The 15118-nt window shown below is 41.2% G+C and overlaps 2 protein-coding genes across 2 annotated transcripts; one reads left to right on the plus strand and one right to left on the minus strand.

Annotated features, from left to right (window-relative positions):
* Positions 1-600: 600 nt before the first annotated feature.
* On the minus strand, positions 601-10063 carry polr1d (RNA polymerase I and III subunit D). The gene is made up of 5 exons (XM_047584979.1): positions 9959-10063; positions 9271-9368; positions 8788-8864; positions 3569-3651; positions 601-2180 (listed from the first exon to the last, which is right to left on the minus strand). The coding sequence occupies exons 1-5, from the start codon at positions 9995-9997 to the stop codon at positions 2133-2135; spliced, it is 345 nt and encodes a 114-aa protein (XP_047440935.1). The 5' UTR covers positions 9998-10063; the 3' UTR covers positions 601-2132.
* A 549-nt stretch (positions 10064-10612) lies between these two features.
* On the plus strand, positions 10613-15103 carry sybl1 (synaptobrevin-like 1). Its single transcript, XM_047584978.1, has 8 exons — positions 10613-10771; positions 11178-11345; positions 11489-11546; positions 12083-12220; positions 12745-12835; positions 13419-13486; positions 13812-13904; positions 14088-15103. Exons 2-8 carry the CDS (start codon positions 11200-11202, stop codon positions 14154-14156), a joined length of 663 nt encoding a protein of 220 aa, XP_047440934.1. The 5' UTR covers positions 10613-10771; positions 11178-11199; the 3' UTR covers positions 14157-15103.
* Positions 15104-15118: the final 15 nt, after the last annotated feature.

Here is a 15118-nt window from a genome sequence, read left to right on the forward strand (position 1 = left end):
TTGCAACCCCTCTGCAGTACCTCTGCGGACCCCTGTTGAAGGTGTATCTAAGAAGGGTTTGTCAGTTCAAGTGTATTGAGCTTTGTGATTAAGCAAATAGAGTACCAAGGTTAAATGCAGAGTTGTTGTTGCTGTTTCTGAGGACATTTACGCAATATTTACATGTACATTCAGTTCAAAATGTAACATCCTTGTTATTCAAAGCTTTTTATTCGCTCACTCGCTTGTAATTTGAACCAGCAGAGCAACTCTGACTAGAGGCCACAGGAACAACCATGGCAAAGGTTGTGTTAAAGTGATGCTTCAGGCAGCCAGACCTACTCTCTGTGCATCAATGCCAAGAAGCAGGTTTTGCAGCGACACACTGCTGATTAAATAATAAAAAAAAAAATATGTTCATGTTACAGAGGCGTTCCTTTTTTTTTTTTCTCCAACCTGTTTTATCCTTTCTCAGAAAAGGCCAGGAGTTTCTCGAGACAGGGATCACGCGGTTACTTTAATTTCTTATTTTGCTTCTCAGTTTACTTCTGAGGTTCTGTATTCGTGTTTCACAGAAACCTACGTGACAATGCGCGACAAAATAAAAATAAAAGAAACAACTATTTGCCTAGGCTTTTATTGACTCACGCACGACTGAGCAAGCTGAAGGCAAACGATTACGCTGCTGCATAAACAGGCCCACTGTCAAACACACATAAATCCACATTAAAGCAACAAATGTTTATCTGTAAATTTGACAATGGATATTTGAAAATAAGGGCAGGCACACAAAGGCTTACTCATAAGCTTCCAGCTTAGGGCCGTTCCCATTGTAACAACTGAGCCAAACACTTTTTTTAAAATGTCATCTCAATGTGTTCTTAATAAAACTTCCACCCGCGAGGAAAATTCGGAACGTCCTCAAAGTGACAAAACCACATCAAGCATGGCAGCAACACTGTTTGCTCAGCGAATCAGACATTCACGGCAGTGTTTCGGTCCCAGCGTCGAAACGTTTGACGCGGTTTTGGGAATTTTCCCTTCTGTGCACGACGACCACGTTTAAATGTTAAACCTGTTATTTAAAAAAGAAAAGAAAAATGTGCGGAAACATGGTAATTGAAGTTTAAATTAAGTAGGAATACATATTTTTATTTCAGCGCACTTAATGGTTACTTCCTCGGACGTTCTAAGCCAACGATTTGTAGCAACTGTGGCTGTTTTTCAGAAAGTTAAATAGAAATTTTCACCACATCTAGTCAGAGCTGTATTGTTGAACTGAGTCTTCTAAAAAACAGAAGATTATTAAGAAAAGCATTCTCCTCACACTATACACAATGATCTCCGGCCACGAGACAAGAAGATGGATACGATCAGTCATTAAGACAAATGGAAGGAAGACATAAGAACTATTTTCTGCAGTGGCTCCAACATGTGGTCAGGTTGCATTTTACATCTTTAACAGTCCAGATGTTTGGAGGGTTGTTTAGACCACCACTGAATTCTAATCAGGTCATTGTTGAGTCCTAGTTGAATTGCTCAATGCTGTTAATATGGAGACAAGCTACAGGATTAAATGTGTTCATTTGTGAACCTTAAGGGGTGTCGATGTCCACATCCGCCGGACCGACGGAGGGATGATATTCACCTCCAATAACTTCAACGTTCACACTGCTCTGTCCTCATTTTCCCTCCGTCCTTCCTTACGTGTGAAGTCCCTTCCAGACCACATTCCTCTGCTAATGACATTTCAGCTTCCATTTCTCGCCCCGCTGGTCAAACGTGGCTTAAAGAGCACAGGTGGGGGCGACTGGGGGTGTTTTAAATCGGGAGATCATGAGATCCCTCTTAAAAAAAGTAGAAAATGAAATTCTTTGTTGACCTAATTTAATATTTCTCATTTGTGGCTGTAACCCTTCCTTCCAACAAAACCGAAAATATAAACACAAGCCTGACACGCATTTAGTATACATCATAAATCAGTTTAAACAGAATACACACAAAAAAAAAATGTACAAATGTTTGAATGTGACATAACCAAACTATTTTCAGGAGGATTTTCAATTCAAGTCTCTCTCCAGTCAGTATAAAAGAGGAAATAACGTTTACACTTCATTTGCGAGAAGCTCCGCAGTCCTACATGCGAGATGCCGTCATTCCATGGGCTGCTCCTCTTTCTCTTTGAAGTCATTGACACTTGCCTGGAACAAAATTAAAAGAACGTCATCAGAAGTTTAGAAATTGTCACATATAATCACTGCCAGCTGACTCCCCTCCTTATCCACTATTGGGGTAATATACAGGGTCAGCCATACAGCTCGCTGGTTTATTCTCTTATGTCTGACCATGTGAGGATTTGCTTCTTGCTTTCAGTAGAAAGATGAGAGCACAGTGTGTCAGCCCATCAACAGAAGCCCCGAGGTGACAACAGACGAGGACCACTCAGTAGAGTAGTGGTAGTAGTAGTAGTACGGCAGGAGGTGCTGACAGCTGGCACAAACAGACTGATGAGGCTCCCCAGTGAGAGCGTGAGCCTGAGATTTCCTAGTTTCAGTGGTAACACAGACACAGAAAGACCGCCTGTAAACTGTAAACAGATTTAGGCTAGAGGGGTGATTTTCCGTATTTTTCTCATACTAAACAAATCCCATAATCTTCATTAAACAACGATAAAAAATAAGGTAACTGATTCTTACTTTTTCATGAAGACATTTTAAGAAACTCAAGATGAGTTATCTCTTTTTATTTCTTATCTTATCTTATGTATACCATGACCAGCAAGTGGGTGGCTATGGCTAAGGAGCATGCTAAAGGTAAGGCTAGCTGAGTAGTTTTAGTAGTTAGCAGTAAGCTAATCTCCAGGATGCTGTAACTCACTGTGAAGCCTTCTTGAGGTGTCGTGGGCCTAACTTAACGAAACATCGGTGAAGGGAGGTGCCCACTTGAAAACCCCAATGATGTGTCGCATACTGCCTACTGCTGTTTTCTAGGCTAGGCTAGTTAGCTGCTGTCTTCTTGTTGGTTGCTAGTGGTAGCTGACGGCTAGCCTGCTGGTTGTGTTTTTTTCCCCCCTCAGTTAGACTGGGTTTCTAAGTGTGTTTTGCCTCGTGTTTTACAGAGAGATGTGTGGGTTGACATGTAGTCGCATATCCCATCACTTCTTACCTACTGCTGTTGGCTAGGCTAGTTAGCTGGTGTCTCCTTGTTGGTTGCTAGTTGGTAGCTGTATGCTACCCAGCTTTTTGGTTTTTCAGTTGGACTGGGTTTCTAAATGCCTAGGATCTTGGCACATGGGATTGTAACATCTAATCCTGTGTAATAATGGATGTATACCACATCCAGGGTAACTTGAGGATCTTTATAGAAATGTTTTAAGCCACCGATCAAGACTTGGCTGTGTATCCGAAACCCTGCCTCGGTTTATTCCTCCAAGGAGACGCACCATAATTTATTAGTCGATGAGTTGGAATACAGAAACGTGTCACAGGCCGGAACAGAGAGGCAGTTCAGCGTGTACAAAATGAAGAAACGGCTCAACCGGAAAATCAAAACCAAACTCCCGCTGTGAAAAAGGGGCAAACGGGTTTACCTGGAATGTGTTTAGAACATGCTGACAGACATCGTTGAGCTCGTTCAGGCCCCTCCGCAGCGGCTCCGTGGCCGGGATACCACCTGAAACACACAGCGGATACTTCCCGTGAAAACCAGCACCGCCAACAGTGATTACAAGAGCTTCCACATTTAATGCACGGACTGTCAGTGATCCATCCGGCCACCGGTGGTGTTAACAGAGCATCGAAGGGGAGATGCTGCTCAGAACCAGTGGAACCACAATAACAACACTGGATCATTTTTTTCTCTCACTTTGCCCATATGTTGCGCATTCTTGCAGTCGATGCATGAGCACATGACAGCGACTTCGAAACTCACCATCTGGTTTGCGTCTTTGCGGAGAGGGCTTTCTTACGTCTGCAGGACAAAGAGCTCAAACACAAAACAAAAAGCCATAAAGGACTACTTCAGGGCCAAGGAAGACAAAGGACTGCTGACTGTCATGGACTTTCCTCCACAGTCATCTGACCCCTACCCCACTGGAGATTTATGGGGGCACTTAACGAGTGCGTAAGCTAAAACATTCCTGACATCACAAGAGGAGGCTCTTTGGAGCATCGTCTCCTCATGTGGGTGAGAACGTGGAGTTGTCAGGTTTGAACACACTTGCAACGTCCGTAAACGTTTATTTATGTTTGATACTGGTTTCCCCCGCTAAAGGTCGTCAATACAATGCCTGCTGAGAGGGTTTATCCAAAATTTAATTTTTCACTTTAGCAGCACAGCAAACATCTGCTTTTATGTTCTCCTCTGGAAAGACGTTTTTAATAAACTGGATGTGGTAAACGCTGCAGCTGAAGATACAACAGGTCAAGAAGATACTGAAAATTAATGCAGACCCCTGTGTGGTGCAGCTGCAGACACATACCAAGAAAAAAGAAAGAAGAAAAAGAGATTTATATCAGCTTTTATCATTATAAATGGAATATTTTTTGCCTTTTTTTGTTAAAAATAAACATTTTAATGCTTCACTGTGCAGGATTATCTAGTTTTGGCGCTCAAATTGATTAACCAACAAAATCAACACCAAGTGAATGAAAAGAATTGTTCGTTTCGGTCCTCCTGGCGCTCTCTAATGAATTAACACGGGTGACGTCCGCCCACTGCGGCCCTCATCAATAACAAGACGAATAAATATAGAAACTCAGCCAGATGCTTAAAACCCCCAGGAGCAACCAGGGGTTTTCCCCGGTGCCTTTAAGATGATTGTCTCTCGCTGCGATTAAGCCACACGGAAAGCTCCTCCAGGAATCCTGACTTTACTCAACAGCACAAACAAGTTGTTTTCAAAAATCCTTTCATGTGACAGGGGGTTGATGTTGTCTGTCGGCGGGCGACTTATTTTTGGAACAAGGCACAGTTATAGCTCTCTGGGCCGCCACTTTATGAGGTACACATGGCCGAATTAAGGCGCCGTCATCAAACGGTTGTGAAACAAACCCCACCTTCATCAGGGAACTGAACTTTCACTTGCTGTTGCCGGGCAGAGAGGTGTTAATTGAACTGTACGGTCATTTTGGAGGTGTTAGCAGTCTAGTAGTCTAGCCCTCATTAAAAATAATCCAAACGAATGTCAGAATAACAGAATGCAGATCACTAACGACACAACGGTGCAACGACTTGAATCAATACATCTCCTGAAAGCTGAGCGTGAGATTCATTCCACAGCTGTTTAACTACGACGCGAGAGTTTTACTTCATATTACCTATGCGTACCTAATAAGCTGGTGCGTATGAGCATGTGTGTTTATCAAAGTCCCGGCCTTTCTTGCGTAACTGACTGAGCTAAGTGAATGCACCAGACTCCAATCAGCGTGTTTACTTGTGCAACACAGCCCCAAAAATGTTTCTCCGTCTTATGGGTAATTTATACTACCTCGCAGGGCTATGCAAGGACCCTCCACCAGTGTGAGACGTTTATATCGTGCGCTTGTCGGTCTGGCTCGCTCTGCAACAATGCCATCTTTTTTGTTTCTACTTCCTGCTTCACTTTCACCAATGGAAACTTTTGACAAAATTTCGCCAAACACGAGTGATACAAATGTCCGTATCTCCGAATCAGAGAGGCTAACTGAGGAGGGTCTGGAGATACAGACATTTGTATGAGTGATGTTGGGTGAAATTTTGGCAGAATCCGGTGGAAATTTCTGCAATTTGCAGCGTTGCAACCGCATACAGTTTAAAACCAAGTGCACACAAGAGATGTTGAAGTGGTCTAATAATAATAATAATAATAATAATAATAACAATTTATGCTATATTGATCCAGAGGGGAAATTATGTTCCCGCTGTCTGACCCATCCATTCGCACACAGTCCACTGGCCCTTCGCAACCACGGACACGGTGGGAGACAAACCCACACCAGACCAGATCTATCCCACAGTGGAGAAATTTACAGTGTTGCAACAGCATGCCATTTAATGGACAGTGCAGATGGAAAATCATTTTTAAATCATTTTATTTCTTGTTAGTGTTAGTCTCTTTGCTCTCAGGACTTTCCCATGGGCGCAAGGAATCAACTAGTCTCTACGTTTTTACTGGCGAATGTCTATCAAAAGTAAAGGCTTCCAAAAAGAGTAGAGTTCGTAGGTAATGGGCTTTTAGGGAGGTGAAGAAACGAGGGACTCCATAAATGGCCGGTGTAAGGATGGGACCGTGACTCATGCTAAATTATTCCAGTGGAGTCTCCAAACAAACACAGAAGGAAATGATGGAAATTATTTAAAATGAAACAACCTTTTCCAAGGAAATGACCAGAGCCAAAGGTGTTACTACAATTACTTATAATAGATCAAAGGCATATTACCAGGTACATTTGCTGAAGCTAATTTACTGATGGGTGAATTTAAGGAGAAAAAAAAACAAAAATGACAAGGCCAAGACCATTAACCATTAAGTATAATCAATCTGACACACAACTGACAGGGACCTCATACTGTAGGTGGTTCTTAGAAGGCTGGCAGATGCTTCCGAAAGGATCTTAGACCCATTCCTCCTTGGCAAATTGTTCCATCTGATGCAAATTACATGGTCAGGGTCCAGGCTTCAAGCACGGATCTTAAACTTGGGTTCCCAACATACGTTATCAAAAGGACTAAGATCCGGATTTTGAAAGGGCCCCTCCAGGACCTTGATTCCAGTGCTCCGGGGTCACTGTCCTGCTTTAACATCCAACTGGAAGCAGATTTCTTCAGAATATCCTTTGAAATTACAACATCAGCAACCAGGACAGAACGGGCACATGGCCATATGCTCCCACCATGATTAACTATGGGAGCTGCGCCTTTAGGGCTGATGGCCTCCCTTAACGTACCAAACAAAAGAGACACCCGTCATGAGTCTGAACAGCTCCAGTTTTGTCTCGTCAGATCAAAAGTCAGGCTTGAGTGTTGCAAGAGTTTCTCTTTGGCCGTGACCACTACAATAAAGGGCCCTCACAACAGTGTTCAAAAATAACAATCAGAGTTCTTTACTGATCCCCCCGGGGGGCATGTTCAGAAGAGGCCAGTTAGGTAACAGCTATCTCTGCAGAGATCCGGTGGTTCTTGTTGACAGTTCTCATGATGTTCCTCTTTGACATATTAGAGTTCACTGCAGCTGATTGAGGGGAGGGGTCCGACTCATAAGGGATCCAGGTGTGGTTTGAAAGATAATAAATTTACTTTGCCATGTTTTTAGGAACTCACATGGGACCTGATCATCATGACCCTCAACCTTTCAATATTATTATTATTATTTTTTTTTTTTTACAACTATGTGTCCATAATAATTTTAACTCTATACAAAGACAACGTATTGGAGAAAACAAATCAAATGTTTAACTTTTCCTCTGTGTAGTGCTGTGTATTTAACAACTCTGTGGAAATGTTGGAAACTGAAGAGACGTAGCTTTGAAAGTGAAATGTCTTCCATTCTTGCTTAATCTCAGTTGCTCAATGGTTGGGGGCCTCTGTTGTTGCTGTATATTTCTCTTTAGAAAGCGCCAAATGCCCCCGGATTCTCTGACCACAGAGCCATGGTGTAGCGATGCGTGCAGAATGTGGTTTGGTGCAGTCTTGATGAAATAAACAAGCCATGGTCTAGAAGGCTGCATATGGCTCTTCAAAAACCTGTGCACATCGTTCCACGTTAACAGCGCCTTGCACTAGTGCATCTCTGTTTCATCACGGGTATTAGTTCTGATGACAAGCCTGGTGGTCCGTCTCCTATTTAGTCAAGGGGGTGTGTGGTTTCTTAAAAGAATATCAGAACATTTTGATGGGTCAGACCACAGGAAAGTTCCTGCTACACAAGGCAGCTGGCGTTCTGGATCTTATTTATATATGATTCTTTCTTTGCATGGAACAGAATTAACTGGTGGAATCATTTCCACCATATAGTTTTTTTTTTTCAGCCATTTCTCTTGCATACAGAGATTCTTCAGGTTCTCTGAATGTTTTAACGAGACTTTATTATGTACGACGGGTGATAAGAATTCCCATATTATTGACAATTTGACATTGAGAAAAAATAACTTTCCAATTGTGGTGAACCACCGACCTACTGTTTCATATTAACCATTCATTCCCTAAAAAACTACTTTTCACATCCACTTCTATCACTGACCCGTTGCCAAATTTAATTGAGAGCTTCCATGAGATGTTTTTTTTTGTTTTTTCCAGTCTATTTTTTTTTTTGTTGCCCTCTCCTGAAACCAATTACTGGCATCGAATTTAAAATGCAAATAAAATAAAATCAGCCTGTCCGCAGTTAAGACCTGTCAAACACTGGAAGCATTTGGCGCATTATGAAACAAAAAAAAAGTAATAATAATAATAATAATTTTAAAAAAAACACAAAGAAGGCCCCCAACTGTTGAGCAGCTGAAATCGTATTTCATGGAAAATGGAAAGCATTTCACTTCCATCAACTATCTTTTAAATCTTACTTCTCAAACATGGTTGTTAAAACAATAGGCCTCCCTTTATGTACATTTCACACAGTGTCCCGTCTTTTTTTTTTTATTATTATTATTTTTTTTAGAAACAAAATGGACCAGATGCGGACGTTCTCTTTAATCTATGTTCTACAAAATGTTCCAAATATCCGTGTGGGCTGACAGTTAACTACTTAATTGTATGCATGCAAACATTAACAAACTGTAAGAGGGATAAAAAAGTAGATAAGACGATGGGTGTTAAAGTGTAGTCTCTGACCTCGGGTCTGAATGCGGAAGTTGATCTTGCTCTCTGATGGATGGGTGATGGTGTAGCCACAAAACTCCACATCCACACTGACAAAAAAAAACAAAAAAAAAAAACAGGAAAGGGAAGGTAAGATTTGTGATTATTATTATCATGAATGTGTTGCTTAAAAAGGGTGGAACCGTGTTAAAGTGCACTGTGAACTCACGTCGGACGACGTGGCAGAAAAAAAACTAAACACAGGGATCAAAGAGGAGCCTTTGTGATGTGATCATCATAAACTGTATCTATGATCTCTATGAGTTACATTGGGAGAGTCCCTGGCACCTGGATTCAGATAAACAAATGACACTAGTAAAGCTTCCGTCATATTCCTTGTACTTGAAAAGTGTCACGTAGCTTTGGTGGTGGTAGTGGGTTGAGGGTTAAATACAAACAGGAAAAGAGGTCAAACTCGTGACACACTGTGTTTAAAGACAAAAACAAAACACTGACTTCTTCATGATCATGTATCTCAGGGAGTTTCCTAGTGTATGGTCTTCATCGTGAAGCACAAATGTCACGCAGCCTTCGTCGGCCCCATCCGCCTGGACCTGAGACACAAAACAAAACCCTTATTAAAATATTATAGATATATTATAGAGCAGATCAACAGGCAAGACTGGGCAGAAAATGACAGAATCTGTCATACTCAAATGCAACTATTGTGCATCAGCAACAACATCTATTATTAATTATCACTCAGATTATTTGCACATTAACACCATACAGAGAAGGATTGACAAGCACTGTACATATTCACACTTATTGGGGACACTGAGTGAGAGCAGTGGCTGTTAAACTACTGCCGCCCAGTGGAGAAATAGAGCTAAACGTGGACTGAGAAAGCAGCGGATGTGAAGTAGTACGGTAAAAATATCTAATAGTATCTCTGCAAAATACAACCCAGTATACGTGTACAAAGACAGAAAGCAGCATTAAAAATTAAAAAAGACTGATTTTAGAGCCCTTTTAATGTGAGGGGAGTAACTGTTTTCTCGTGGCTAGCTGCTAAGTTACTCCACGTGAGATTACATGCGGTCAAAAACGCAGCTTTGACTTCTTCAGTTTAATATTTTCGGAGGTGAACTAAGCTGTTGAGCTGAGCACACTATCAAAACTAAACCATTTTTTATCCTCTTACCATTTCTAATACGGGTTTCTTTTCGCTCTCCCCAGCCATGCTTCACACTCCACCATGTCCGTCAACAGATTGACTGAGGGGTCTTTTTTTAGTCCTCGCCGATGCCTGACAGGCAAGAGAGAGGCGGTAACAGCGCTGCTATCAGCCAGTCAACATTAATAAAAGTATATTATAATAAAAACTTTTATAATAAAATAAAAGAAGGACAGGAGAATTTGGAAAAAACAGGGCCTGAGACATTTTTGTTGACATAGGTTTTCTGTTGCATGTTGCCCAATTAGTCGTAAGATTATGACCACCTTTCTAATATTGTGTAGGTATTCTTTGTGTGATCTCTTGTAAGAAAAAAAATGTAAACTCTTGTAAAAAATGTTTTTTTTATTTTTTATTAAAAGTCAGTATTAGAGTACTTAGTAGAAATTCATATTCAAACAGAAGATGGCACACAAATACTTCCATACCTGTGAGACAAAGCCGAGTGCAAAGCTCACTTTTTTTTTGTCGTACAGCCCGTCGCAGGGTCGACGCAAGCACGTAAGGACACGTACGTATGAAAACATGTGACGACGACCCTACGTAGTAGGTAGTTAAAAAAATGTAGTTCCATCAGCTTAACTGTACTATTGAGTACAACGAGCAGTGCGTTCGTTAGAACTACATCATCCAGCAGCGAGGCGATTCGCATCCGGTCAGGAGGATTTGCGGAGCAGAAGTCAGTCGAAAGGGATTAGCTAGCTTGCTAGCGACCGAGACCTCTTTAGATGTGTGAATTCGCGCTACATGAGCCATTCTAAACATCGCTGACACATCGAGGTATTGCATTTGTTGTTTTTTTATCACCGTTGAATGGGATAACTCGGTAGCTTGAAGCCATAATCGGCATTGCGCTAAACAATAACTACACCCCTACAGCTGCTGGGTACATTGGTCAACAACATTAGCTAGCATGTTGTTTCCCAATCACTACTTTCTTTAGGCTTTCGTTTTCATTTCTCGTGTCAGCCGAAGTAATTGGCTTTGTGTGTCACAACGCACAATTATTTGATTTACTCAGTTGCATGCCTAGTTTTCTGTTTTTCATTTGCGTCTTCTGTATTTGTAACGCAACCCTTAAAGCGTTTCACCATCATTGTGTGTGAAGCAATCCCTTCTTTTTCCCGGTGCTACCAGTAACATCTCCCTGCTCTTGTTCTTGTGCTGTCGCCGAATAATACAATAGAGCCGAAACAACAGCTGTTGCCATGGCAATCCTGTTTGCTGTGGTCGCCCGTGGAACCACTATTCTGGCCAAGCATGCCTGGTGTGGTGGCAATTTCCTCGAAGTTACTGAGCAGATTTTAGCCAAAATCCCCTCAGAGAATAACAAACTGACCTACAGCCACGGCAGGTAGGGCTGGACTTCAGTGTGTCTCACCCATCCTCATGTTGTTGTGTGTTTTCCCTGTATCATATCAGAATATGTGGTGTGACTGAGTTGTGATTAAAACATGACTCAACTAATGTCTAACCCATTTTTGCTTTTTCTTGCAGCTACTTGTTTCATTACATCTGCCATGACCGAATCATATACCTGTGCATCACTGATGATGTAAGTAAGCTTAGATATGTATACATTTTCTTTCTTTTCTTGGGATGCAGCCTTTAAATGTTCAAAGTCTAAAGAGATGACATTGGTAAAGGCCCTTGTTTTTTTTGTAGCGCCTTTCTACTTATTGGTGCTCAAAACGCTTTACAGTCAAATTACTCACACAAGCCACAGACGTTCATTTATGGGAGCATTTTGGGGGTTCAGCGTCTCACATTCCCTGGGATAGAACTGTTAACCCTCTGGTTCATTGACAGCACATTACACGGTAGAGTGGTATATTTTTTAATCTTCCAAGCAAATTGATAAATGGACACATATGCAGTGTCTTTCTACCCTAACTGGTCCTACTGCTGTCAGTGCTGTACGCTTAAAGATAAAAGCAGGAACAGGTTCAGCCAGTTAATGTTTTTTACATACTGTACGTTTGGCTACGTTTAGTAAAATTGTACACTCAAAAATGCGCCGTTTACTCAACGTGTTTCTTTTTTGTGTTTATATGTGTGTTTGTTTTTGTGTTTAACTCTTGTCTGCTAAAGGACTTTGAGAGGTCACGTGCATTCAGCTTCCTCAGCGAAGTCAAGAAGCGCTTCCAGACAACATACGGGTCACGAGCACAAACGGCCCTACCCTACGCCATGAACAGTGAGTTCTCCTCCACACTGGCAGCTCAAATGGTGAGTGTGACAGGATACTGAACGTACTCAGGAACACTGTCATGTGAGCACTGTATGGTTTTATTGTGGTTTTATTTTTATTTGTGTGGTCATCGAAAACAAAAGTGCACATTCAGCCCTTTCAGAATCCTAAATTTGAAATCAGGCTGCATCATACGCACAAATAAGAGGGTTTGAGAAAAACAATACAGCACGTACTACAGGATGTTTTTTTAAATCATCTTTCCAGATCAGGAAGTACGGAACGCACCACCTCAGGTGATCCGTGGAAAGCGGATGTAAACAAAAGAGTGTGCAGCAACTTGCTGATTTAACAGTGAAATAACAATTCAATGAAAACAAATATTATTCAAACATGTTTGATATTAATTCCAGCGGCTCTAATGGAACTATGAATATTAAAGATGATTAGATTTCTCACACTGTTGTTGGGAGAGGTGAATCCGGGGATAAGTCAACCAAACGGTTCTTTAGTTTGGGCTGACCTCATTATATCTTTTTTTTTTTTTTTTTTCTCCCTGTAGAAACACCACTCAGATCCACGGGGATCAGATCGTGTCACTGAGACTCAGATGCAAGTGGATGACCTGAAGGGCATAATGGTTCGCAACATAGGTGAGCATCGTTTGTATTTTATCTTTGTGCTGTGATGCTTCATGAAATTCTTTTTAATATAGGACTTGGAGATGATAATGGAATCAGATGTAATTGTAACTGTAACTGCCATTGTGCATGTTTTGTCCATAACGGAGGAATTGATGCACTAATTATGACAATATTTCACACAAATGTCTCAGCATGATATAGTAAAGTCAAAAGATAACTTGACTGAGGCATCCTAACATTCTGCAAAATACTTTTATTATATTAATTCAAAATCCTCACTGCATGAAAGATACAGTCGTGCATACATAAACTGCAACTTGACTCGAGCTGGTTATTCTTGTCACACTCATCGGTGACCTCCTTTTTATGTTGTGCCCATGTAGTGCTGGCATTTGTTGCTCATGAAGCCGGAGGACAAATGTTCTTGCCAAGAAATTATGCAATGTTCATTTATTTTGTAAAAAAGTGATTCAAACTGGAGGACCGCGGCCTCAACTGTCCGATTTCAACGGCCTTTTATTATGAATCTCATCACACTAGACCTTTTGTGCCTTCCAAGTTAACTTTGGCTCTCTTTGTGTTCTTTCTCCAGACCTGGTAGCTCAGAGAGGGGAGAAGCTTGAGTTGCTGATTGACAAAGCAGAAAATCTGGTCGATTCAGTAAGTTCTTTTTTTCTGGTGCTTGATATTTATCAGTCAGTGCGTTTACATGCAGAACTTAATCGAGCTATGCTCAAAATTCAGCTTTCTGACTACAGTCCTTGTCCCACTTTACATGCAACGGAGAAAATCGAATAACCGACGGGAACATGTCCTCCTCCTCCACACTAGGTGTTTCCTTATCAGCCGATAAGGCACTTACAAGTGTTTACATGCACTTGCGTTGTCCAGCTAGAATCCTATAAAGGCGATAATTCGATTTTTACGAGTAAATGAGCTACTGGCAAGTCCAGTAACCCGTCGATGTTATTTTCTCTTCCTCCAGTCCGTCACATTTAAGACCACGAGTCGTAATCTTGCACGGGCCATGTGTATGAAGAATCTCAAGCTGACCATTGTCATCGTGGTGGTGTGTCTGGTGAGAATTGTTAATTTATCACCTTGTACACAGATTACTCGCCATACCAGTGCTCAGATTTTTCAGCTAAGTTATTTCCTTTCCTTCAGATTGGATTGTCAGTGAAGAAATTCCTCTTGCGTGCGATTGAACCTTTAATGCTGCAAAAGTAGTGAACTTTGCCTCTTTGTTGTCTCTTCTCAGGTGGTGATTTACATCATCGTGTCTGCTGCTTGCGGTGGCCTCAGCTGGCCCTCCTGTGTCAAAAAATGAGAGAAGAGGGAGATAAAGGAGAAGGGACGAGGGGGAGAAGTGCCTGTTCAACTCTTACCAATGGACACAAAAGGAAATACAGTTTCTTTGTCTTACTCCTTTAGCTTCAACGTCTGTGGAAGACATGCTTTCCTCCTCCTCCTGTCTCCTTCCTCAGCCCACCTTTAAGAGTCTGCACATGTATTTGCCTTTTGGACCGGGAGTCCCACCTCATACCCACTCTAATGGACAGCAGCCACGTGGCTTAAAACTGATGTGGAACAATAACCTTGCCATATGTTAATCTGGTACATTCATCTTGTCTCATACACTCAGTGGCCTGATGTATCATTTCAAGATACTGTCCTGCATCTATCTGTGTAATGAATCCATTCAAACTGATCACAGAGATAGCAAAGTTTAATTTGTTATTGTCCTGTTGTACCTTTGATGTCAACACAGACATGTGGGACTTGCAAGTGAAGGTGTCATCAATGTTGCATTTCAAAATCCATCATGAAGGACTCACCTGTATTGTCTGGTTTGCTGCCATATAATTGAAGACGTTTTGACTAAACCTTGACCGAAGCAGATTTAACGATTCACATAATTTTATCACAGATAAAACAATAACACCTTCTAAAAGAAACTTGTAAAGTGCTAGGTATGGTCGTACAAATAAATATTGTACATTTCATTGATATTATTAAGACGTAATAGATATTTTAAGTCAAGTTTGATTTAGGAGAAATTCTTGTTCTTTATCCTGCCTGTGGACTTGATGAGAGGCTTCCATTTACCTCCCCCTGGATGTTAGGTCGTGCTCATATTTTCTTTCTGTTAACACGATGCACTTTTTATATTGTACATAGATTTGCTTTCTGGCATCACATGGCTTATGAACATGTAATTATTTAATTATTGTACATCCAGAATTAAGTGAATAAAACTGATGGTATAAAGTGGTACATCTTTACACAAGA

This window comes from Mugil cephalus, chromosome 5, assembly GCF_022458985.1.
Source record: "Mugil cephalus isolate CIBA_MC_2020 chromosome 5, CIBA_Mcephalus_1.1, whole genome shotgun sequence".
Taxonomy (NCBI): Eukaryota; Metazoa; Chordata; class Actinopteri; order Mugiliformes; family Mugilidae; genus Mugil; species Mugil cephalus.

What these genes read in the sequence shown, in the direction of transcription:
- polr1d (XM_047584979.1), bottom strand. Translation starts at nt 9,997, where the DNA reads ATGGCTGGGGAGAGCGAAAAGAAACCCGTATTAGAAATG. An exon ending in AGAAACCCGTATTAGAAATG is followed by an intron (nt 9,369 to 9,958) that starts GTAAGAGGATAA and finishes TTTGTGTCTCAG; the next exon opens with GTCCAGGCGGATGGGGCCGA. An exon ending in AGATACATGATCATGAAGAA is followed by an intron (nt 8,865 to 9,270) that starts GTCAGTGTTTTG and finishes TTTTTTTGTCAG; the next exon opens with TGTGGATGTGGAGTTTTGTG.
- sybl1 (XM_047584978.1), top strand. Translation starts at nt 11,200, where the DNA reads ATGGCAATCCTGTTTGCTGTGGTCGCCCGTGGAACCACTATTCTGGCC. An exon ending in ACCTGTGCATCACTGATGAT is followed by an intron (nt 11,547 to 12,082) that starts GTAAGTAAGCTT and finishes TGTCTGCTAAAG; the next exon opens with GACTTTGAGAGGTCACGTGC. An exon ending in CAGAAAATCTGGTCGATTCA is followed by an intron (nt 13,487 to 13,811) that starts GTAAGTTCTTTT and finishes CTCTTCCTCCAG; the next exon opens with TCCGTCACATTTAAGACCAC.